This window comes from Mytilus trossulus, chromosome 7, assembly GCF_036588685.1.
Source record: "Mytilus trossulus isolate FHL-02 chromosome 7, PNRI_Mtr1.1.1.hap1, whole genome shotgun sequence".
In the NCBI taxonomy this organism is placed as follows: Eukaryota; Metazoa; Mollusca; class Bivalvia; order Mytilida; family Mytilidae; genus Mytilus; species Mytilus trossulus.
The window spans coordinates 75,006,303-75,030,300 of record NC_086379.1 but is presented as its reverse complement, the minus strand read 5'-3'; the positions used below and the strand labels follow the sequence as shown (position 1 = coordinate 75,030,300).

Here is a 23,998-nt window from a genome sequence, read left to right as displayed (position 1 = left end):
TCTGTGTCAGAAACCTATGCTGTGTCAACTATTTAATCACAATCCAAATTTAGAGCTGGATCCAGCTTGAATGTTGTGTCCATACTTGCCCCAACCGTTCAGGGTTCAACCTCTGCGGTCGTATAAAGCTACGCCCTGTGAAGCATCTGGTTTTAAATCATATGATGGCCCCCTGAAGCCAAATCTACTTGACATATAAATTAAAAGTGCATTGTCTAATTATACCAAGTTAGATTGATTTTGCTGCCAAATAATATTCACAGCACAATTTGTATGAAGAGGTAATTGTTTTTTCTGTTTTGTTTATTTATCCTTGGTTTATGTTGTTATGTTATATATGTTGTATTTATTTTCTTTTTTATGTTTTGAGACGTGCAAAAAGGTTATAGGTATTAATTTAGAAAAAACCTGAATGTTGTAATATGTTTATCCATCCACAACCGCATGCAATAGTATATGTGTTTATATATATATATTTTTTTTAAATGTTATAGAATTTAAATGGTACTTCACATGTAATTCTAATTATTACATATCTTAAAAGATTTGTTGTATGAATCACATAGTAGTTTTTTGCATGAAGATTGAATTCATTTCAACATTTATTAAAGCCACTTTGTAAGTTCCTGAAAAACCTTACTTTAAGCTCAATGCAAACAAGGGAATATAGTTCCATTTTCTTTATGAAATGTTTATTTACATAATTTGTATACTGAATTTTACTGTGAATAGATTTGTTATTGTATCAGAACCCATAAAGTAATTGTGAGAATTGTTTGGTAAGAGCAAAAGTTTGTTAAAAAAAAGTCACACATTGACATATATTTCATTACGTATTTACTTGAACTTTTATGAGTTCTCAGTCAGTATAACTTCATTTGTATCTTCTTTTTAAACATTTGTATATATAAACTCCTGCTCAATTGTTGTTGTGAGTAACATGTGTTTTTGTTACAGACTGTTGTCACAGTTACCATTCAGCCTCAGTTTGGAGAAAGAAATCCCACAATTCTCTACTCCACATGTCAAACAACTCAGATCAGGAGTTAGGGATATGCTAATAAAACATCATTTGTTCAGTTGGGATTTATAGAAATGGAATTTAAGGGGGGTGGACATAGTATTGTAGCTTTAATTGACATTATGAAGAAATTGTTAAATGTAAAGCTTTATACTGTGAGACGGTTAATTCCAGTTTTCTTGTATTAATGTTTTACCAAATTATATTTACGCCTAAAACTGGTCTTTTTTATATTATTGAATTAAACACTTATTTTCAAAGGAATTAAGCGCTTACAGCAATTGATATTTTCACTGTTAAGTTAAAATCTGTTTAAGGCCCCACACTCCCAAGTGTTGAGGGCATATAGTATTACCCATACCCATCTTTTGTCATTCCGGTGATCTGAAATCAAAAAGTTGTCCAAAGGTGTTTTTTTTTCCATTAAGTATTGGTTCTTGTATAATGATTGCAGATCCAGTTCACTGGATGTTTGTGGAATTACTGCTCTTAGATTTATAAAATTGGACTTGTCAGGACTTTTTTTGTAAAGCCTTCAAATCAGGAGCAGTTTTTAATGTACATTAGTATATATTGATGTCTTACAGGTTGAGAAACATTTGGTCAGGTTGACAGACTTTTTCAGGAAAATTTTATTTTGAATTTTATATGTGATCATCATTTTCTGTTCCAGTTTTGTCTCAACTAAAACATAATAAAGTTCTCAGTTTCTCAGTTCTCAGCATATAAGCCACCCTATAAATCCTTGAATGTATTATTGTCAGTTTATGTCCCTGGATTATGTAACTTTTCATATGAAATTCTAAAAATGCTCATTTAACAGTTAGGTTTCAGGCAGGGGCATTCTTCTTGTATCAACATATCTAGTTTCTACATTTATGTATTGTTGAATGAAATCCATGTTGTCAGTGTAGCTTTACTGTATTAAAGTATATTGTGCTTTGAATGAAGATGGTAGAGTCTGTTTCTATGCATTGCAGGTAGCTTCGGTATTTACATGGAAATAACTTTGTTAAAGGTTTTATTGTGTGTATTATTTTCTTTTTTTGTTCGGGATTATTTTACTCAAGGTTGTGAGGTTGTATGTTATCTCCCTTATTCAATATGATGGATAACAATGTTATGCCTTTTTGTCTATAGTTGTTATGTTTGCAACCTTAGTTAAATTGTTTATTTAGTGTAAAATAAAAGAAATTAACATGTTTTACAAACTTGGAATATTTGTGGAGTCCAAAGTTGTTGTTTTTTAATTCACTACATGTAAGGAAATGAGGCAGTAATATGATAAAGTTTTGTGATGGCTTTAAGTGTTGTTTATTTGTTCCCTATATATTGTACAATTGTATCATACTTTGCATAATAATTCAGATCCAATCTGATTAAAATACAATTCTGTGTCCAAGGATCTGACAACACTGTGTTCTACTTTCTGTTCTGATATTTATTGCATCAACCAATGAAATTTCTCCTTACAAAATTTTGAAGGATAAAAATAGAGAATTCCAAAACCGAAAGTAGAACAGAGCCAAGTCCTTGTGATCAAACCCAGAATGTATTTTAATCACATGAGATCTACATATTTATAGTACATAGGTACTAAGGTGGTGTAACTACATACCTACTTAATCATAGTATTTTGTAAGAACTCAGTATATATTATGTAAACTATGCACTACTACATGGAATAGTATCAACATTATGATTGGAATAACAGCTATTTTGTATTTTGGCAAAAATAATAATTTAGAACAGAATTTCCAACAGTTTTAGTAATTGGAATAATTTATTTATACTTGTGATATATAATGTAGTTAAAGCCAAATTGTATTGACCAAATAGAAAACAAATGTCCAAAATGAACATCAGCATGTTATTGTAATATTTATCCTATTTTATATTTTCCAGGTTATTATCCCAGTTTTCCTTCAATCTATCAATGGACTGGGAAATCCCCAAACAAACAATTACAACTTTCAAACCTTTCAAGGATGGTGTAAAAGATATGTTAGTTAAACATCACTTGTTTAGTTGGGATTTATAGATTACTAGATACAATCATTACATTATCCTAGTTGTCAAATTCATTAAAACATTTTTCTTTTCTCTCTTTCATAACAAAAATTCATAGTTAACTATACTTTAATGGTAGAAGTTGATTGTTAAAGACGTGTGGAAAGTAACTCATCAGAATGTTGTTTGACTTGTTAGCCAAAATGTTGTAAATGGCAGCATTAATTTAAATTCACAATGAAATACTCCTACATGTACTGTCTCTTCTATATTATAAGTAGTCAGATTATTCTTCAATGTGTTTATATGACTTAAAATTATACATTGTACCTAAGATTATCTGTACCCTCCCTGATCTAGAGCCTCTAAGCTTAAAACATGCTGTCATTTTTGTCCTTGAGGATGTTCTAAAAGTGTTACCAAAGTTCCTTATCATTAGTATGCATGGTAATTTATTGATCTGTGATAAAAGAGAGCTCTTCATTCCTCCTCCCCCTTAATAGTTACTTATCACACATTCCATGGTATATAAACTGCTTCCCAAAACATTCCATTCATTCATTTTTAGCTCACCTGGCCCGAAGGGCCAAGTGAGCTTTTCTCATCACTTGGCGTCCGTCGTCCGTCGTCGTCCGTCGTCGTCCGTCGTCGTCGTCGTCGTCCGTCGTCGTTAACTTTTACAAAAATCTTCTCCTCTGAAACTACTGGGCCAAATCAAACCAAACTTGGCCACAATCATCATTGGGGTATCTAGTTTAAAAAATGTGTGGCGTGACCCGGTCAACCAACCAAGATGGCCGCCACGGCTAAAAATAGAACATAGGGGTAAAATGCAGTTTTTGGCTTATAACTCAAAAACCAAAGCATTTAGAGCAAATCTGACATGGGGTAAAAATGTTTATCAGGTCAAGATCTATCTGCCCTGAAATTTTCAGATGAATCGGTCAATCGATTGTTGGGTTGCTGCCCCTGAATTGGTAATTTTGAAGAAATTTTGCTGTTTTTGGTTATTATCTTGAATATTATTATAGTTAGAGATAAACTGTAAACAGCAATAATGTTCAGCAAAGTAAGATCTACAAATAAGTCAACATGACCAAAATGGTCAGTTGACCCGTTTAGGAGTTATTGCCCTTTATAGTCAATTTTTAACCATTTTTCGTTAATTAAAGTAATCTTTTGCAAAAATCTTCTCCTCTGAAACTACTTGGTTAAATTAATCCAAACTTGGCCACAATCATCTTTGGGGTATCTAGTTTAAAAAATGTGTGGCGTGACCTGGTCAACCAACCAAGATGGCCGCCACGGCAAAAATAGACCAAAGGGGTAAAATGCAGTTTTTGGCTTATAACTCAAAAACCAAAGCATTTTGAGGAAATCTGACATGGGATAAAAATGTTTATCAGGTCAAGATCTATCTGCTCTAAAATTTTCAGATGAATCGGTCAATCGGTTGTTGGGTTGCTGCCCCTGAATTGGTAATTTTGAGGAAATTTTGCTGTTTTTGGTTATTATCTTGAATATTATTATAGATAGAGATAAACTGTAAACAGCAATAATGTTCAGTAATGTAAGATCTACAAATAAGTCAACATGACCAAAATGGTCAGTTGACCCGTTTAGGAGTTATTGCCCTTTATAGTCAATTTTTAACCATTTTTGGTAAATTAAAGTAATCTTTTACAAAAATCTTCTCCTCTGAAACTACTTGGCCAAATTAATCCAAACTTGGCCACAATCATCTTTGGGGTATCTAGTTTAAAAAATGTGTGGCGTGACCTGGTCAACCAACCAAGATGGCCGCCACCCCTAAAAATAGAACATAGGGGTAAAATGCAGTTTTTGGCTTATAACTCAAAAACCAAAGCATTTTGAGGAAATCTGACATGGGATAAAAATGTTTATCAGGTCAAGAACTATCTGCCCTGAAATTTTCAGATGAATCGGTCAATCGGTTGTTGGGTTGCTGCCCCTGAATTGGTAATTTTGAGGAAATTTTGCTGTTTTTGGTTATTATCTTGAATATTATTATAGATAGAGATAAACTGTAAACAGCAATAATGTTCAGTAAAGTAAGATCTACAAATAAGTCAACATGACCAAAATGGTCAGTTGACCCGTTTAGGAGTTATTGCCCTTTATAGTCAATTTTTAACCATTTTTGGTAAATTAAAGTAATCTTTTACAAAAATCTTCTCCTCTGAAACTACTTGGCCAAATTAATCCAAACTTGGCCACAATCATCTTTGGGGTATCTAGTTTAAAAAATGTGTGGCGTGACCTGGTCAACCAACCAAGATGGCCGCCACCCCTAAAAATAGAACATAGGGGTAAAATGCAGTTTTTGGCTTATAACTCAAAAACCAAAGCATTTTGAGGAAATCGGACATGGGATAAAAATGTTTATCAGGTCAAGAACTATCTGCCCTGAAATTTTCAGATGAATCGGTCAATCGGTTGTTGGGTTGCTGCCTCTGAATTGGTAATTTTGAGGAAATTTTGCTGTTTTTGGTTATTATCTTGAATATTATTATAGATAGAGATAAATTGTAAATAGCAATAATGTTCAGCAAAGTAAGATCTACAAATAAGGCAACATGACCAAAAATGGTCAGTTGACCCCTTTAGGAGTTATTGCCCTTTATAGTCAATCTTTAACCATTTTTCATAAATCTAAGTAATCTTTTACAAAATCTCCACTGAAACTATAGCTACTAGGCCACAATCATCTTTGGGGTATCTAGTTTGAAAAATGTGTCCGATGACCTGGCCATTCAACCAAGATGGCCGCCACGGCTAAAAATAGAACATAGGGGTAAAATGCAGTTTTTTGCTTATAACTATGAAACCAAAGCATCTAGAGCAAATCTGACAAGAAGTTAAATTGTTAATCAAGTCAATATCTATCTGCCCTGAATTTTTCAGATGAATTGGACAACTGGTTGTTGGGTTGCTGCCCTCCAATTGGTAATTTTTAAAGAAATTTTGCCGTTTTTGGTTATCTTGAATACTTTTATAGATAGCGATAAACTGTAAACAGCAATAATGTTCAGCAAAGTAAGATCTACAAATGAGTCAACATGACCTAAATGGTCAATTGACCCCTTAAGGAGTTATTGCCCTTTATAGTCAATTTTTAACAATTTTCATTATGTTGGTAAATTTATGTAAATTTTTACCAAATATAGTTCTCTGTTACTAATGGGCAAAGTTCATGATAGATATAATTGTAAGAAGCAAAATCGTTCAGTAAAGTAAGAACTTCAAACACATCACCATCACCAAAATACAATTTTGTCATGAATCCATTTGTGTCCTTTGTTTAATATGCACATAGACCAAGGTGAGCGACACAGGCTCTTTAGAGCCTCTAGTTTTTATCTCATATTGTATTATTAGTGACATCCTCAATACAATAAAAAATTGTCAATAATGAAATGTTGGTTGACCTTGGTCATTTGATAATCATTGGTTAAAGTTATTTTGGGGAAAAAATCTCTTTTGCTGTAGAAAATGAATCCATCAGTGTAAAGATATTTTAATGATTTAACACCATTTGAAAATAGTAAAATCATTTGACCTACATTTCATGATTAAGTGATCATAGCTAAAAATTACCTATATTTGCATGATTGCTTGATCTTTATCTAATTGTAAGTTATCCGAATAGTCAGTCATGTAGTAAGAGGGCTAAATCGTTGTGGTTTATTTAACAGCTTTTTTATTTAATAGTGCATTTATCTACACACAGTACATATTCACTGTATATAAACGTAAAGGATGCACAATGCACACACTAATTATAGTAGATTAAGTTATTTCTATACAATAGGTAATACACTTGTACTAAGATTATGGTAGTTTCTTTTCAATATAATTATACAAACATATAATGATAGAAAGTGAAAGCAAAACTGGATTATAGACTTATGGCTGTCTTTTCTGTGAGCAAAATTTATAAGTGTTAAGACAAAAAAAGTGTTTTACTAGATGGTTTTCTCATTACTCTCTTATTTTTTTAATTCAAGCCCTGGTTTAATTTCCTAGATTTGACACATATTGTTTATAGCAAACAAGAGACTTTCAATATTTTTTGTAGTAATGATGTATAAAAAAAATAACTTGGCACTCTATCATACTACAAAATGCTATGTATTATAATTGGCTTTTAATGTTATTTTGTGGGACATAAATCATTTATTTTAAACTGGTACACTTAATATTATTTTGTGTTTATGAAATCTGTAAGACTGTGATATATGTAAACATTTGAAATTTGATTTCTTTTCTGTTTTATTTGGTTATGATTTAAACTAGAGTAGTTGTAATGGAGATTAATGTGTCCAATGTTTTACAAAATGAACATGTTTCCTTATTATGTCTGTTTTTGGATAAGGGGTGTGGACAGCTAAACTAAAAAGGGGACTCTCCAGTGGTTTTTTTTCCATAGTTTATGGAGTGAAGATTGGGGATAATATTACTCTTCCCCCTTAACTGAAAGGTGCTATAATTGCAATATTTTCCATTGTTTTAGGGGATTGGGTTATGGACTCGAATTGTTTCAATCATTTCTGAGATTGGAATATTTTAACACTTTCATCTGGACTGATAGGTCCTCTAATGGCATTATTTTCCATTGTCTTTGAAGTGGGGGGTTTGAATATTATAACACTTGCTACTGCACTGATGGGTACTCTAAAGGCATTATTTGACAAAGTTTTTTTCTCCTAATTTATTGTTTATTGATTCCAAGTTTTCATTTAGTTTAGATTATTACTATTGGAAATACTTGAGTAGCCATGATGTCACAAAACCATATAGTTATACAAACAATGTATTGTTATACAATGAAACTTAAAGGAAAGAAAATAATAATCAACCATGAAATTTGGTTGATTTTCAAAAATAAAAACCAAGTGCTGGTTGAAAATACACCACATCAACTATATGTATGAAATGTTCCTCTCTTATAAATATGTATGTGGTTTCTAAATATCCTCAGCGTTTCTTTATGTAAAATTGCACAGACTCTTTGTAAATGTATTGGCATTATAGGGTAAATAGTCCTAACATTTTTTTTGTGCAATATAGTTATTATATTTACAATACAACCTGATATATTCTAAGAAATCCTGTAACTAGTGCAATATTGCTGAAAAGTTGTCAAGAAATCCAGATAGTTGTTAAAATGTTTCTTATTTTATTGATATTTATTGTAAAAAGCAAGAAATTTATGAAATGTTGTAAAAACTGTTATCATGATAACAACAGTATTACAGCCTATTAGATCTTTGTTGTAATCATGATCAGTGCAATTTCATTGTTATTAATAAATATATTTACATTTATTCTGAGTTAGATATTTATCATGCCACAGTTAAAAACATTAGGATAAAACCTGAATGTTGAATATAAATCACATCTTCAATGAGAAGACACAAGAACAAAAACAAAACAAAGGTATGAGAACAAAAGCATTTAGAGGTTCTTAAGAGCATTGCATCACTCACCTGATTCTACTTGGCTTTTTGAAATCCTGCAAAATAAGATTAAAATCATAACAGAATCTTATAAATATTGAGGTCAAATTTGGTTTGATATTGTAATCAAAAGCAGAAGACTTTTGCCAAGTTTACAGAAATTACCAATAAATTCATTGAAATTGTAGAAAATGGCTTTATAGGGACAATAACTCCAATAAGATCTCAATTGGCAATTATGGTCATGTTGACTTATAATTGTGAAGATCCTCTTTCCTTGATATTTTTGCAGTTTACAGTTTCTAAATCTGTAAAGATACACGTATTGTAATCAACACCTCATAAGGAACATTTATGTCATGTTTGGTTTAATTACATTCAGTGCTCCTCTAGAAGAAGCATTTGTATGGATTTCCAGTAGGGTCTAATGTTAAACTAAGTCCCCTGCTGGTGGCCATCTTTGATGAGTTTTCGGTTTCAAAGTTACAACACTAGGTCAACACCTCATTAGGAACATTCATTCTATGTTTGGTTCATTCTATAAAGCGGTTCTCTAGCAGAAAACATATGCATGTATTGTCCATAGGGTTCGTTGTTGAACTAAGTTCCCAGCTGGCAGGCATCTTGAATGATTGTTTGGCAACAAAGTCACAACACTTGGCAAGCACCTCATTCAGAACATTCAAGCCATGGTGTGTTTCATTCCATTCAGTGGTTTTCTAAGAGAAAACATTTGTATGTAAACTAAATCCCAACTGGCTGCCATTTTGAATGATGGATCGGCTTCAAAGTAACAACACTTGGTCAGCATTCAGTGGTTCTCAAAAAGAAGACATTTGTATGTATTGTCTATAGAGTCCTATGTTAAATGAAAACCACCGCTGGTGGTTATCTTGAAAGATGGATTAGCTACAAAGTAACATCACTTGATCAGCACCTCAGAATGAAAATTTGTCATGTTTGGTTTCATTTCATTGAGTGTTTTTCCCTCAACCCTGATGAATATTTTATTTTGGATCAGACTCCAAAAAACTGGTGTTTTATATGGAACAAATTTTAAAACAAAGACTTAAAAGTTGAATCTCTTATGCATATTGTTTAAATTCCTGTCAAATGATGTTACTAATTATGTTTTGCAATTTACGTCTTCAATCATGTTTAAATACCATATAGATTTTTTTTTGTTCACGTCTAAAATATGCACTGTCTTTATGATAGGAACATAGAAAGTATTTCATTTGTAACTGAATAATCTGCAGGACCGGTGCTCTCATGTTGCTAGAAATTTTTTTAGCTAGCTAGGGTCCCTATCCAAAGATTTCCATTAAATCCATTACCAGTGACATATGGGAACTTCGTTGACACATTACAGCAGTCTGGTTCAGTAAAAGCCTAGCCAGATGATATCAGAGTCCTTCTGGAATTACTCATTGAACAAGATTAGCATTGGCAGAGTCTTGGCAGATTTTCCCATTTGTTTGGCAACTATAATGCTTTTGTATGGGGACACAAGGCTGGAAACCCCCGCTTTATTAAATTAGTTGCATGTGTAATTGGAACTCCCATCCCCCACCCTGTTTAAAGATGGCTGAATCCGCGCCTGATTCGAAGTCCTAACTTAAAAAAACAACATTTAGATCTTCAAAATGGATTTTAAGTTCACATGACTTTGAATATGTAAACAGCTAACGGTAAAGTTTATTACGTGCCTGACATGTCCCTGAACCAAACATTCTTACCAATTTCAAATCGATTTACCTTGGGCGTAACCTATTATATCATATTTTCTGCAGTTTAGCGTTTCACGTCTTACGTAAATAAAATGTAACAAAGAAAACAATTTAAACTGTGTTGTGTGATTAAATGATTCTCCTAAATGTTATTATACTTAAAGTCAGGTTAATCTTTTATAATTAATTCTCTGACGCAAGTCCTGTACATGCAAAGTTTCATTTCATCACGTAAATCCACATTTTAGCCAGAAATAACAGCATTTGAAAGTCATGTTCTTGGATACTCATCAGCTATCCTATTCGTGATATCGATATAAAATATAAGGTCTTAGCCTAAAACTTTGTCTTGTTTTTCTTGTTATGCACTCATCGGGTGTTGCTGGAGGGAAATATGAACTTATAGACAAATGTATTGCTAGCCAATTATCAATTAAGAAAGAATGCAAGCCACAATGACGATACCTCAATGACGATATAGCAACCTAATACAATTACCAAAATCAAAAAGCATGGAAATCTAACTTCCAAAATTCACGATTTTGGATAAGTAACAACACATTAGATGATATTATGCTGTTAAAAGAGAATGACAGTTGTTTACTAACTTCCTTCAAAGGAGGTAGTAGACATTAAAGGGATAATAAAAAAAAAACGATGCAACAATGCCATGGCAAAAAACAGCCATTTTTCACACTTAAAAAGCAACGAAAAGTCAAACAACAGTCTACAGAACACTACATATATAGGAACCCAAAGATCGAGCAAAACAAACTTCACAATACACCGGGGGTGATCTTCGGTGCTCCATAATGGAAAGAAAAATCTGTAGCTTCCGCTAAAATGGCAAGCAAAATTTCAGAGAAAAAGAATGGATTGTGGCAGCGACAGACTTTTAAAATACGCCTGGTTAGAGTGACACATTTTCTTATGAACTAGTACGTTTAAAATCTGACCTCAGCGTGTCAGTCTGGTACTACATACGTGACAGGATGGACTATCATATAACATCAGCATGAACTGTGGCATTCTAGTATGCATGCAAATAGCATGAAACTTTTACACCAACCCACCTACCCATTCATTAATTTCGATAGAAATCAAATTACATTACAAGATCAAACTTTGGCATGGGCGGATCAAGCCCCCCCCCCCTTTTCGTATGAAACAATTGGTTGGTTATATAGGGAACGGTGACCAACCACTAGACTTGAGCGCCCCACCCCCACTTAAAGACAGTCAGCGCCCCCGTTTATGAAAAGTTCTGTATCCACCACTGTTTGGTTGTTATAACATACTTAGCCGAATTTTCTTCGTATCAACATGACTTGTTTACAAACATTATATTAACCGACTTGTTGAAGCTATCCGGGGTCGTTATCTTCCTTTGTGACAGTTTCTATTTTCGGGTTATAAATGCACTTTTATTATGTCATAAATAAACTAACCCGTAAAAATAGTCAGTTAACGTATAGTTTAAATGTATTAGGTTAAAGCCTCAAAACAATGCATGTATACCTATATTTTACTGTCGATGAGTCAGTGACTGAACAAATTATTTTGATTTTCAAACTAAATAATGTATTGTTGTTTGTATATCACGTTCAGTGGCAAATATCTCCTGTATATTGGCACGAAATTGTCTACCTGTTATACCATCAATCGATTCACATCAGTGATGGTACACATAATTTTCTATAAGGGGGCGGGGGGGGGGGGGTATCTGATTGCTAAGAAGGGGTTTACTCAGGGGCGGATCCAGCCATTTCAAAGGGGGAGTTCCAGACCCAGGACAAAAGGGGGGTTCCAACTATATGTCCCCATTCAATGTATTGATCGTCCAAAAATAAAGGCGGGTTCCCTCCCCTGGATCCGCCACTGCCACTCCATCCATGCATCAGTGATTCCCTATATAATCCGCCTCTATCATCTTCCCATTATTTTACCACTACATTTTCAGAATAAGATTAACAAAACTATTATGATACACACACATAGAAGACAAGTATTACAATCCCAAAAATGAAGAAAAAAAATGCAAGTGTCATCGTCGTAGAATATAGTTCGTTTGCATAGATATAGCATTGTGCACATACCATCATTGCAGAGAAACATGGTAACTAGTATTCTCGTACCTACTCTTGTTTTTATGCCAATTAATGGTTGAAAATCAGAATTATAAACATTTCAACATACAATGTAGTATTTATAGAATGCAGTTATTATATGCCAGCATAGTAGAGTTCACATTGACATGACATCATAGTAGAAGACATTTATGTTCATTACTAACGTAGTTGAAGACGGTTATTTACAAACCAAAATACTGCTGAGTAACACAGCTGTTCAAACGACAAGTCGGGAGAAAGACGGTTATTCTAATATATACCAGTATACATGTATTTTAAAGGAACTAGTTTTTGCTACCGAGCCATTGATGAACCACTTATTTTTTCTTCTTTATGTTTAAAGAAAACAGTACTCAAAGAATATTATACCGTCTGAAAACTCCCAATAGATTTCTTTGAGCCTAACAACAGGGTCGGATCCAGCCATTTTCAAAAGGGTGAGGTCCCAAACAAGGATACAAGGGGGGTTTCAACCATATATGTCACCATTTTATAGCCAGTCAAGGTAGTTAAAACCCTCCATATTTATATCTATATGTCACCATTCCAATGCATTAATCATTTAAGAAAAAGGGGGTTCTAACACCCGGAACCCACCTCTGGATCCGCCACTGCAACACGTTATAAAAAAGATTATTCGATTAATCTTGGACTTGGTTAACAGGTATCTGTATACTGTTTTCTCCAAAGTGGCATCGAAATACTGCAGTCTTCTTGTGGATCAGTTGGAATTATAAATAAATGTGTTTTTGTTTGGGCATTTAGATTTTGATACTATTTAACCCTTATCTAGTGAATATCTGCCTTTCCCAACATACGCTTGGTGCATTGACATTGGCATTTTAATTTTTAATTTTTTTTCCGGAGGGGGGGGGGGGGGTTATGAAAATATCAAGAGTTTCAATTGAAATCTAGTTATCACTTACTTAATGGACTTTAATCCTCTTGGATATCTATTATGTTTGATATATCGTGTGGATAAGAGAAAGAACACATTTCATAAGAGAAATTTCTAATATAAAATAAAAAGGGGGTCCTTGCATCAAGCGCATGTGTTGTAATACACCATAACAATAGTATGGTATGCGGATATTTACCCTGGGGTATTTATTTCCTGTTTATGAATTTAAATTAACGTAAGTTTCGTGATAAGGTTATATCGTCCTATACATGGGGTGATATTGATGAACAGTACATACAAAAACATAACACCCGGCCATTTGATTGGCAGATGACGTGTGGAACACGGCCCATTAACAAGTAGTATAAATAACTTTGTAATCTATTTAAGACAACATTTACGGACGATTAGAAGTTCTTTACACACCTGTCTTAAATCAGCTGATTCTATAGTAAAAATGAATCTGTTCTACAGTGGAGTTATATATACCTGTATCTTAGCTATTTCAGGTAAGAATAATATACTATCCAGTTTTTGGGGGGTTGCGACGCCTTATCAAATGATCTAAGATGTTTTAAACTTTTAATGCCTTATGACGCTCACTTAATTAAATATGTCAAATATATCGTGCTTGACGTTTAAATTATTATTTTTTTTTAATTTCGGAATGATAATAATTATGAGACAACCTGATAACAAAACAGCAAGTTGCTATTAACTAGAAACACAATCATAACTTAAGATTTGAAGCAGCTTCGATTATGAAAGAATAACACTAGAACTTAAATATATAAATTTTGCACTTCTGCAACTCCGAAATAACGCTCACTAAAAACAAGTCTGACACTGACCAGGGGCGGATCGAGTCATCTTCAAAAAGGGGATGGGTATTCAAATCATATGCATTGATCGTCTCAAAAAAGAAGGGTTCCTACCCGGACCCACTCCCCCTTGACCACCACTGCTGTAAAGTCGCAAGGGTTCTTAATGAATATGTTTCTTGGTAGGAAATAGTGTGCCATTGAATGGTATGCTTTATTGATGCAGAGCTGTCATATATCAGCGCATGCAAGTTGATATATATACGTATTCTAATGGTAAACTGCATTAAAAAAAAAACGGAAAATATTATGTCTCCTGACAATTTTTACTGGTATTTGGTCATGTCAACGAAAATTTATATAACAGCCTTTTTTGTAAGTATGGACTATCTATCAGACTAAACACCAAGTGCTTACAAGTGAAATATTTGTCCAGAAGGATGAAATTAGTAATTAAAAAATAGGACATGAACTAGGGTGGTCATTAATAGTGTGATCTATCTCATTACCAGTGAGTGCAACAAGGGTACATATATCATTACTGATCTTCTTATAACAATTGACTTTTTGAAAGTACGAACATGCCAATATATTGTGTTTTAAAGCTATATACGAATATTTATTGTTTTTTTTAATTCTTTTTGGGTTACTTTCATTCTTCAAACGATGTAAAATAATGATTAGTTTGAATTAATGGTATTCCATGACCTACTCTGTGACCCGTTTTAATACTAGAATTAAATAGCTTTTAAATAGGTATATCAGACACCTCGCACAATAGGTATTCTGTTATTATGTCCTTGTAAGTTACTATTTTAGAGTTTAACATGACTCATCACATTATTCGCCTCTTATAGCTTGTATTTTTAACTTTAATGGGAAATTCGTGCATATATCATCTTATTTAAATACAATTAAATAGTTTATTCTATTAACTTGACTCATGACCTGCGGTAACAGTTTCGTCATGCAAAGAAATACGAGTGCCGCTAACATAAAGATTTGTAACGAAGTGTTAAGCGTCACTCAAAAAATCCGTACGAAAAAAAGAGTGGGTCACAATTGATCAAGATCTTCCATTATTCCTTTAACGATGTTTTAGAATGAAATTGATTCTGTGAGTTTGAAAAGTCATCATTTATTCATGTTTTGTTTTATATATTTTCAGTACAAGCCGTCGTTCCACGCCACTTACTCATGCGTGCAAGAATGAGCAGGACTCAGAGTCCACAAACGTCTATAAAGTCACGTGTAGATAGGGCACTTGCTTTGTTCAAGCCATCAGGAGTCGGATGTTGTAAGCTTGGGGAGAAAACAGCAAAGAAGAAGCTTTCTTGTCACATTCATGACCCGTCTAGAAAGAAGAATATGATACAAAGGATTAACTCTGCGTATACGAGTTCTAGATTGCTTGTCGGGAAGGCAGAGAAATGTGGGGATAGATACGGTAAACCATTTGAAAAGTGTTGTAACTATAGGGAAGACTTTTACAGAGATATGCATAGATGTAAAATAAACTTCTCTGATAGAGATGATCGCCGAAAATGCAAAACCTTAGTCAGAGACAAGTACACTTGATTTATATAAGGAGCTTCTTAGCGAGAATCTGATATGGAACACTTCGGCCAATAGTCAGCTACGAGGACATGATTTCCGAATGAGGCTGCTACTGCCAAACAGGACAAACCTTGATCATGCTGCCTTCCGGTCTCCAAAGAGACAGAAGAGACGATCACAAACGGTTATGAACGAACATTCCAAAATGAACAATTGTTATAGATTTACTTAGAAGTAACATTTGTCATGGATGATATATAATGTATTGTTAACATTTTTGTTTGAGTTATGTAAAATTTGGAAGATTAAAAGATGTTTAAGATTTTTTATAACTTGCTTGATTTGTTTATATCACAGTACTTCCAACTTTTCGTCGTCTTTTACGAATTAAGAGATGACTTTGATTTTCCCAGACAAATTTTCAACTTCTGTAGCAAAGTTCCAGCATTTTTGTAAATTAGAAAAACAAGTGTGAATGGAAATGGGAAATGTGTCAAAGAGACAACAACCCGACCGTAGAAAAAAACAACAGCAGAAGGTCACCAACAGGTCTTCAATGTAGCGAGAAATTCCCGCACCCGGAGGCATCCTTCAGCTGGCCCCTAAACAAATATATACTAGTTCCGTATTCTTCTTCACATCTTGCATCTGATGCATCATTCCAGGCTGAGTTTTCCTAACGGGGTTTATCTTGGTTTCATTTTTCAAAACTACAGTCCTGTAATTCCTTGTTTGTTCATGACTATCACCGGAAGTGTCTTATCTGTTTTTTTAGTCCACTACCGTCAAAGTCTGTCCTGTCCGTCTGTCTGTCTATCTGTCTGTCAGTCCGACAAATCAGTTTTCAAGCTTTTTTTTCATTCTTGAAGATACTGATTTGAAATTTGGTGTATTAATTGTTTTATCAAGACAAGTTACTGGCGATGTTGAATTTTCACGATTTTACCTTTTTTTTCTTGTTCAGTTAAAGAATCAAATTTCAAATTTTTGATGAAATACTTTATAATTACTAGATTTCTGTTCAAAGAGAAATAACTAATTTTTGATAAAGATTTTTTTTGTTTTTATGATAAATGGCATTTTTCTGTGGTAAATTGTTTGAAGAAATTAGTGATAGGTGTGTTTGTTATTTTATTTAGTTACACCATGCCAAATTAGAATAGATCATGTTAGAATTTCGTTCCATGCATGATTACAATGAATTTTTAACCTGTATGGTACTATGTATTACCATACAATACTCATAGAAAACTTGTTGTAATGCGAATATTACCGGAATGCGAGACAAACGATTATCTGGCCGCAACGTCGGTAGTTCTTTGCATAAGCTTTATATGTCTGAAGGTAGATGGAAAATGTGAACTTCTTATCGTGTACACAAATACATAATGACATATGTCCATTGTCCTTGACCTCATGTTCAGTAACTGCTAAAAAAGTATTAAACTCGTCAGGTTTTTTTTTTCAATAATGAGTACTATGTTAAATATAGTTGGTATACAGAATTATACCAAGGTATACATATTCACCGGACAGGATTCACTTGACCTTGACCTCATTTCATAGATCAGTGACCAACGTTGATGTTTTGTGATGTAAGTTTCTGAGCTACTTTATGCAATTGGGCATATGTATGGATACATATGTATTTGATGTATGGAATGATTGTTAGGTACTATGTATGTCCAAGTAATAAGATTCATCGGACATTGACCTCGATGTTATGGTTCATTGGTCAATTGTGTTTGTAACTTTTTCTGTTTCTATGATAGTCATAGTTATGATCAGTAGGTTAATTCGGTGCATGCAACTAGCGTAATGCCCGTTTAGCAGGGTTTGTGTGACCTTTAACTCGTTTTCATGGTTCGATGTCATATGTCAACTTTGTTTGATGTTTCATGGAATGATTTTTAAGGTGTACATGTATACATAAAATGAAGATGTGGAATATCCTTCTAGGGTTTATCTGACATTGTCTTCGTATGCATGATTCATTGATCAAGGTTATTATGTTTTTTGGTAACATCCGTTTTCTATAAACATTAGATCAACCGATATTTGGTGAGTGTACATGTATTCTGGTCGGGTATTCCTATGACTTTATGGATCATGTAAGCTTTTTAATAGCCTCGGACTAGCGTTAGTATCGAACCCTGCGCGACTTGGCCTCATTTTTATTGACCTTGATCATGTTAAGTTCATGTAATATCCGCATTAAAACCTTGACCTTGTAGACATTCAATATAAAATTCGATCACTCTGATTTCTCTTTGGAACACTTTAATTCACTCCGTTCTTTATGGTTCGTGTTGCTCAATTGTTTGGTTTTTCAACTCAGAAATTGATCGAAACCTAATTTTGATATTTATAACTAGCATACGTAGTTATTGCAGTTGGTTTATTTTGGGAAAATCTGTATCAGGTAATCGTGACGGCTTATGTTTGGAAATCTAAATATATAAAAACAATTTAAAAAAAAGCCATAAAGCGACCAAAATCAGTATTGCTTGAGGTAGTTTTAACCTAAGTTTCAAGCAATTTCATAAATATTTTTTACTATGGGCGTTCGGAGTTGAAGGATCGTATTTTGACAGAAAATTGCATGTAATTGTAACTATAATTACATCTTTCAAGGACGCGACAGGTATAAAGTAAGAGATTTAAGAACAGCAAAAAATCAAACACATATAAACGATGCATAATACAGTAACAGTAATTAATTGTACATTGTTTGATACAAAAAGATGGATTTTCCAGAAACAAACACACTTTGTAATGCTAATATACATTATTATGATTGCTAGTTATGGAGCTTTTGCAAATAGTCTTCTCAAATATTTGTTAAATCGGCAAAATGTATGAACACACCAACAACAGAAATGTTACCGGTAGTCAGTCTATATTCTGACCCGTCCAGTTTGAATGCGGACATTTGATCCTATTCTAGTGACATGCTCTCTGCATCTTAAGAACCCTTGCAACGGGTAATTTGCATGGAAACAATGCATTTTTAATTATTTTTACTAGTTATTTCTCCTCTTCCTGAATATGCAGGAGATACTGGTCACTGGACATTAAGCAAGCAACAATCAGTAAACATTTATGCTGACAATAGGTAAAAAGTTTTAAAAAAAAACATTCCAACAAATATAATGACTTGATATCAATTACTATTGTATACAGGGATGGACAATAGTAAACTTTACTATCATTTACAGGGATGGACAATAGTAAACTTTACTATCATTTACAGGGATGGACAATAGTAAACACAAAGTCCAAACTATAACTCTCCTCTATAGTTAAGAAAACAATTGTCAAGAGTTGTGATAATGATAATGACCACAGGTGTGTTATCATGTTAAATCGAGGTTAAAGTTATGATAACTAATAAATAATCGCATATTTCAATAATGACTTCAGCTGAAATCTAAATCTGGTATGTAAAAAAAAATATTTAGATAAGCCATGATATAGATCAATCTTTAAAATAGTTATACTATATACATATTGCTAGTTCAAATATATGCGGCAAACTTTACATGTCTATGTAATTTAAGTCAAAGCACATTTGGATGAAAAAAGGGTTTTTCTTAACAAAAAGGCTTGACTTCTGAATTAATCTTAATTTCAATTTGAAATTGTTTTTTCTTTTCATTGTTTAAGGTAAACATCTCTAAAGGAATAGGGCTAATTTCCCCTGTATTGATTCACTCAAATGATAAAAATTTTATAGTGGTCAAATATTCACTATAAATTGAATTTTACAGTCTATATACTTGAAACAGTATTACCGAATTTTTCATATTACCATAAAATCGGAAAGTAACTCAGTGCTATACATGTTGATGTTAAGATAGTCATTTTGAAACAAAATTGCTAATTTTACATGTTTTGTCAAATTTGGCATCGATGGAAATTGCAAATAAGTAACAGTGGCGGATCCAGCTATTTGAAAAAGGGGGGGTCCAACTACATGTCCCCATTCAAATGCATTGATCGTTCAAAAAAGAGGGGTTCCAACCCCCGGACCCCCCTCCCCTGGATCCGCCACTGAGAAATGTGTATCCGAAAGACAATATATCAAAGTTTTATTTCCAACTTAATTTTGGTGTGGGTCAAGGGTGCTCTTGGATAGAGTATTGAAATTAATACTCAAAATTTGACAAGTCTCTCAAAACTTCGGTTTTGGGGATTCTTCATGCGTTCTTTATTTGATATACTGTTTACACTATTAAGTATACATATTTGGCTGTTAAATGGCTATTAAAAATAATTGAGATAATTTTGGAATGAACCCTCTTGTTGCATTAGTATGCGTTGTGATGGACACATGCTACTTGTAGTACTTACTGGAGAATCACCCAAATGTGTAAAATAATTTAAACTTATTACTATTTAACAGGGATGGACAATCTTCCTTAAGAAAATAGTTGTCAAGTGATATGATAATGATGATTGTTAAAAAACTGTACAATCATTCTAGCGCGTCTATTTGATCCCAGAATGATTGGAACGATATAGATTTTAACCTTTAAACGAATTCTTTTGACACACCTCCACACAGTTACAAAATAACAACTTTTATAGTCCACATTCTAAACTATATTTTTGTACGTTTACAATGCATGTTTAACATAATTTCCTGCGATTTGCATACTCGTTATAATTATGGTTTATTTGATTATGAGTAAAACCGATTAATTTAACCAAAGTGTATGTAGCAGATAACTAATTTATTTCCAACATATATTTCCGTATTGGCGTAGAGTATTCAAAATATTAATGATATTGAAATAAGTAAAAAAACTTATCATATACTTGTATAAAATATTACTAAAATTTTACAGTTCAATAACATTTGAAAATATCAAAAGGCTATGAAAGGATTACTTGGTTTATTGACCAGATTCCTAAGAATTGCCATAGCGGGCTGATAAAGGTACCTTTATTGACTGCTTCCGGAATGTTATCACATGCCTTTCCGTTAATTTCCGTGACGTTTATCACATGCAACTTCGTGCATTTCCGGAAATTTGATTGAAAACGACAACAGAACGAGGAAAACGGCAAGTGATAAAATAGTTGAGGAGCAAAAATAAGTTGACATGTTTTGAAAGACATATTAAATGAGGTGACAATATGATTGAAGAACATGATAATTGTTGTGACAAAACAAATAAAATGCTTGTTATATCAATAAAAAAATTAAAGTAAAGAATTTGTTTTGGTTGTCTGTAAATATTTTCTGAAATTGCAAAGACAAACAAAATTAAATTTTAATAGTTCTTGTCTGTATATCTTCTGCTGAAGTATATGATAAAAAGATAATTACATGTCATTTTTCATATCAGACCCTTTATCGGCCCTCGTTCGTGATATCAGCCCTCGAGCCTGCGGCTCTTGGGCTGATATCACAACCTTTGGCCGATAAAGGGTTTGATATGAAAAATGCCATGTAATAATCTATACTTATAATACAATGAGAAAAAAAAATCCAAAACATCCACTATTAAAATTACCTAGAAATATTTGAGGTAATATGCGTAAAAAGTTGTCTTATGTTGTGCTGTCGTGACTATGTTCCAGGTTGAGGTCTCGCACCTTTTTTACAGGTTCAATTCCCCCTCCCACATCTTACATTTTCAAGTGCCGGTACCAAGTCAGCAGCATGTAGTTCAGGCAGTGGATGTGGTTGTTTTGTTCCTATAGCTGTCATATTTTTCTTTCGTTTATTGTTTTAGCATAAAATATGAGTTTTGCTCATTGTTGAAGTTCCTACGTTGACATGTAGTTGCTTGTAACCACGTCCCTTGGTCTCTAATGGACCTATCTCCTTGTGCTTTTTAATGCAACTGATTTTGTTGGATTGTATGGTTATATTGTCCATTTTTTACAATGCTTCGGCATATAGTAGCAAGATAATTTATTTTTTCTCAATATTGGCCTCATCATGTTGTTCGTATTTAGTTGTGATTTGTTTGTAAAGAAATCTGACATTCTAAACACACATTTCATTATGAAAGTTTCATTTTTTCGAGTAAATTAAATCATAACGAAAGAATAATAACATGTTTTCATTGATGTCCCTTGTCACAGTATTATCAATATCAATTTTGACTAAGCTTATTAAAAGCATTATTTTAAAATAACAATTTAACTGAAAAAATATAATAACTGTTAAACTTAATCCAATGTATTTCGTCATTATTTAGAGTTAAATCCTACAACATAGCAACCCTAAGGTGCGTCGTCTCTCTATTGCATTGCTATTAGCTGTGGTTAATGTAGTATAAAGGAATGAAAGGATCGGAACATGTATGGCGTAGACAGCTCCCGTCTGGTGATTGGGTGTACACATCGTTCGATAATATCCCTTTTTTATTACAAATATATTCTCCTTTTATAGCAAATTAAACACCATTTTACAGTCTAAGAACGATAACTATACCGGTAATAGACCTTCAAAATAGTAAGCGAACAATTTTACAACTGACAAAAATGAATATAATATATTTTCTTATATCCTTTCTTTGGTTTTCTATGGATACAGTAGTTGGCAATAGACAGCATGAAACGAAGAGAAAGTTTCCAAGTAAGTAATATCACAAATAATAAACTAAAATGGGGAAAATCGGTTTAAAATATGACGAACCAAAAATCACGAACACATAATGTTATATTTTATGTACAGCAAAATCGTCTTCCTATTTTACCACATTTTGACACCTGTTCGTATATTGAACTTGCTATTTTGTCATAAAATCATCTGAAAAACTGTTTGCATGATTTTCAATCATAGAAGGTTTTCCGTCATGGAAAAAACGCATGAAGTAGTAAAATAGTTGATTACGTTTTTTTAATCAAAAGTCATTGTTTCTTTGCTTATTATTTTTTTTTGGGGGGGGGGGGGGCGTCCGCTGGGTATGTTCCGTCAGCTGATGAAACTAGGAAATTGCTGTTTAACGTCATGTGACAAATATTACAAGAAATAAACATGTTTGTGTCTCGATATTCACGATGATGCAACCCCATAAAGATGAAATGTGACATGCCGACTGCTATTTCACAAAATAGAATTGATCAAAAGGAAAAGTCACCCTACCCGGGCACGTTATTTATTATTCTCTTTGTCTTTGATTTTATTCCTTTATCTCCCGTGTTAAGTGGAAGGTGGGACAAAGATATGGACTTTGCTCTGCATGCACCATGCGGGATTATAAATGAAATTGAGAATGGAAATGGGGAATCCCAAATTTGTTTCAATCAAAGTCCAATCATACGGCCAACCGGAATTTCATTTGATTACCAAAAATAATTATTATAAGCACTTTTGCGCCTGCCCCAAGTCAGGAGCCTCTGGCCTGTGTTAGTCTTGTATTATTTTAATTTTAATTTCTTGTGTACAATTTGGAAATTAGTATGGCATTCATTATCACTGAACTAGTATATATTTGTGTAGGGGTCAGCTGAAGGATGCCTCTGGCTGCGGGAATTTCTCGCTACATTATAGACCTGTTGGTGACCTTCTGCTGTTGTTTTTTTCTATGGTCGGGTTGTTGTCTCTTTGACACATTCCCCATTTCCATTCTCAATTTTATTTTTATGTAAATAAATTATTATTACATTATCTAATCATTATATTTAGATGCGTAAGAGTTTTCAATAATACAAGCAAATATAGAAGCTTAAGATCATTGAACACTCTTAGAATATTATGGAAAAAACATCTCAAACTAAGTATAGTTTCTTATTATCTTCATTTGTAACTATTGTAGATAACAGATTGTCAAGATATCTATCCAAAGGGGGAGGACGTCTTCGTGTAAATCATCATCAGCTCCCAAAACATATGATCGACGAAGACTTGCTGGAGTACAAACCTGGTAGCAGAACTGATGACAAACAAGGAGATGGAACACCACCCGGGAACATAATGGACAATTCAGGTATAAATTGGATCTCTTATTCGAACTTTTTTTATATATACATCGATTACACCCTTTCAGTAAGCACTTCAACGGCAGAGATTTATAAGTAAAGCCAAAAACATGCAAATAGCTTTAAAACAAAACAAAAACATATTAAAAGAACCCAACAGTATAATGTCAATTTTGTTCATGGAATTACAACCTTCATTATAGCACAGTTGTATGGTTTAAATTTTGAATAAACTTGATACCAACATATAATAACTTTGAAAAAAATCATTTCAATTTTTAAAACATTTATTAAATTCATAAACAATCCTGGATTTTTACCAAACTTGGACAGAAGCTTCTTCCAATCAAAATATAGTTTCGAGAGGAATATGTTTATTGTTTTCCCCTCATTTTTGTTGAGCCTTCG

At 33.2% G+C, this 23,998-nt stretch overlaps 2 protein-coding genes across 4 annotated transcripts in view; both read left to right on the top strand.

Moving 5' to 3' along the window:
- Window positions 1-4,282, top strand: part of LOC134725814 (small G protein signaling modulator 3 homolog) — a 43,052-nt gene extending 38,770 nt beyond the window's left edge. For 2 of the 3 annotated variants that reach the window (XM_063589979.1, XM_063589980.1), the window contains one exon: window positions 2,927-4,282. In XM_063589979.1, coding sequence (XP_063446049.1) covers window positions 2,927-3,062 — 136 coding nt within the window. In that variant the 3' untranslated portion in view covers window positions 3,063-4,282. Of the gene's footprint in view, window positions 1-957 lie in introns of all 3 variants that reach the window. The other variant, XM_063589981.1, reaches the window with a different exon arrangement.
- A 9,309-nt stretch (window positions 4,283-13,591) lies between these two features.
- Window positions 13,592-15,971, top strand: LOC134725812 (uncharacterized). Its single transcript, XM_063589978.1, has 2 exons — window positions 13,592-13,780; window positions 15,261-15,971. The coding sequence occupies exons 1-2, from the start codon at window positions 13,729-13,731 to the stop codon at window positions 15,668-15,670; spliced, it is 462 nt and encodes a 153-aa protein (XP_063446048.1). The 5' UTR covers window positions 13,592-13,728; the 3' UTR covers window positions 15,671-15,971.
- The last annotated feature ends 8,027 nt before the right edge of the window (window positions 15,972-23,998 follow it).

Excerpts from the sequence above, each read along its gene's own strand:
- LOC134725812 (XM_063589978.1), top strand. The coding sequence starts at position 13,729 with ATGAATCTGTTCTACAGTGGAGTTATATATACCTGTATCTTAGCTATT. Across the intron at positions 13,781-15,260 it reads CTGTATCTTAGCTATTTCAG|TACAAGCCGTCGTTCCACGC; the intron begins GTAAGAATAATA and ends ATATATTTTCAG.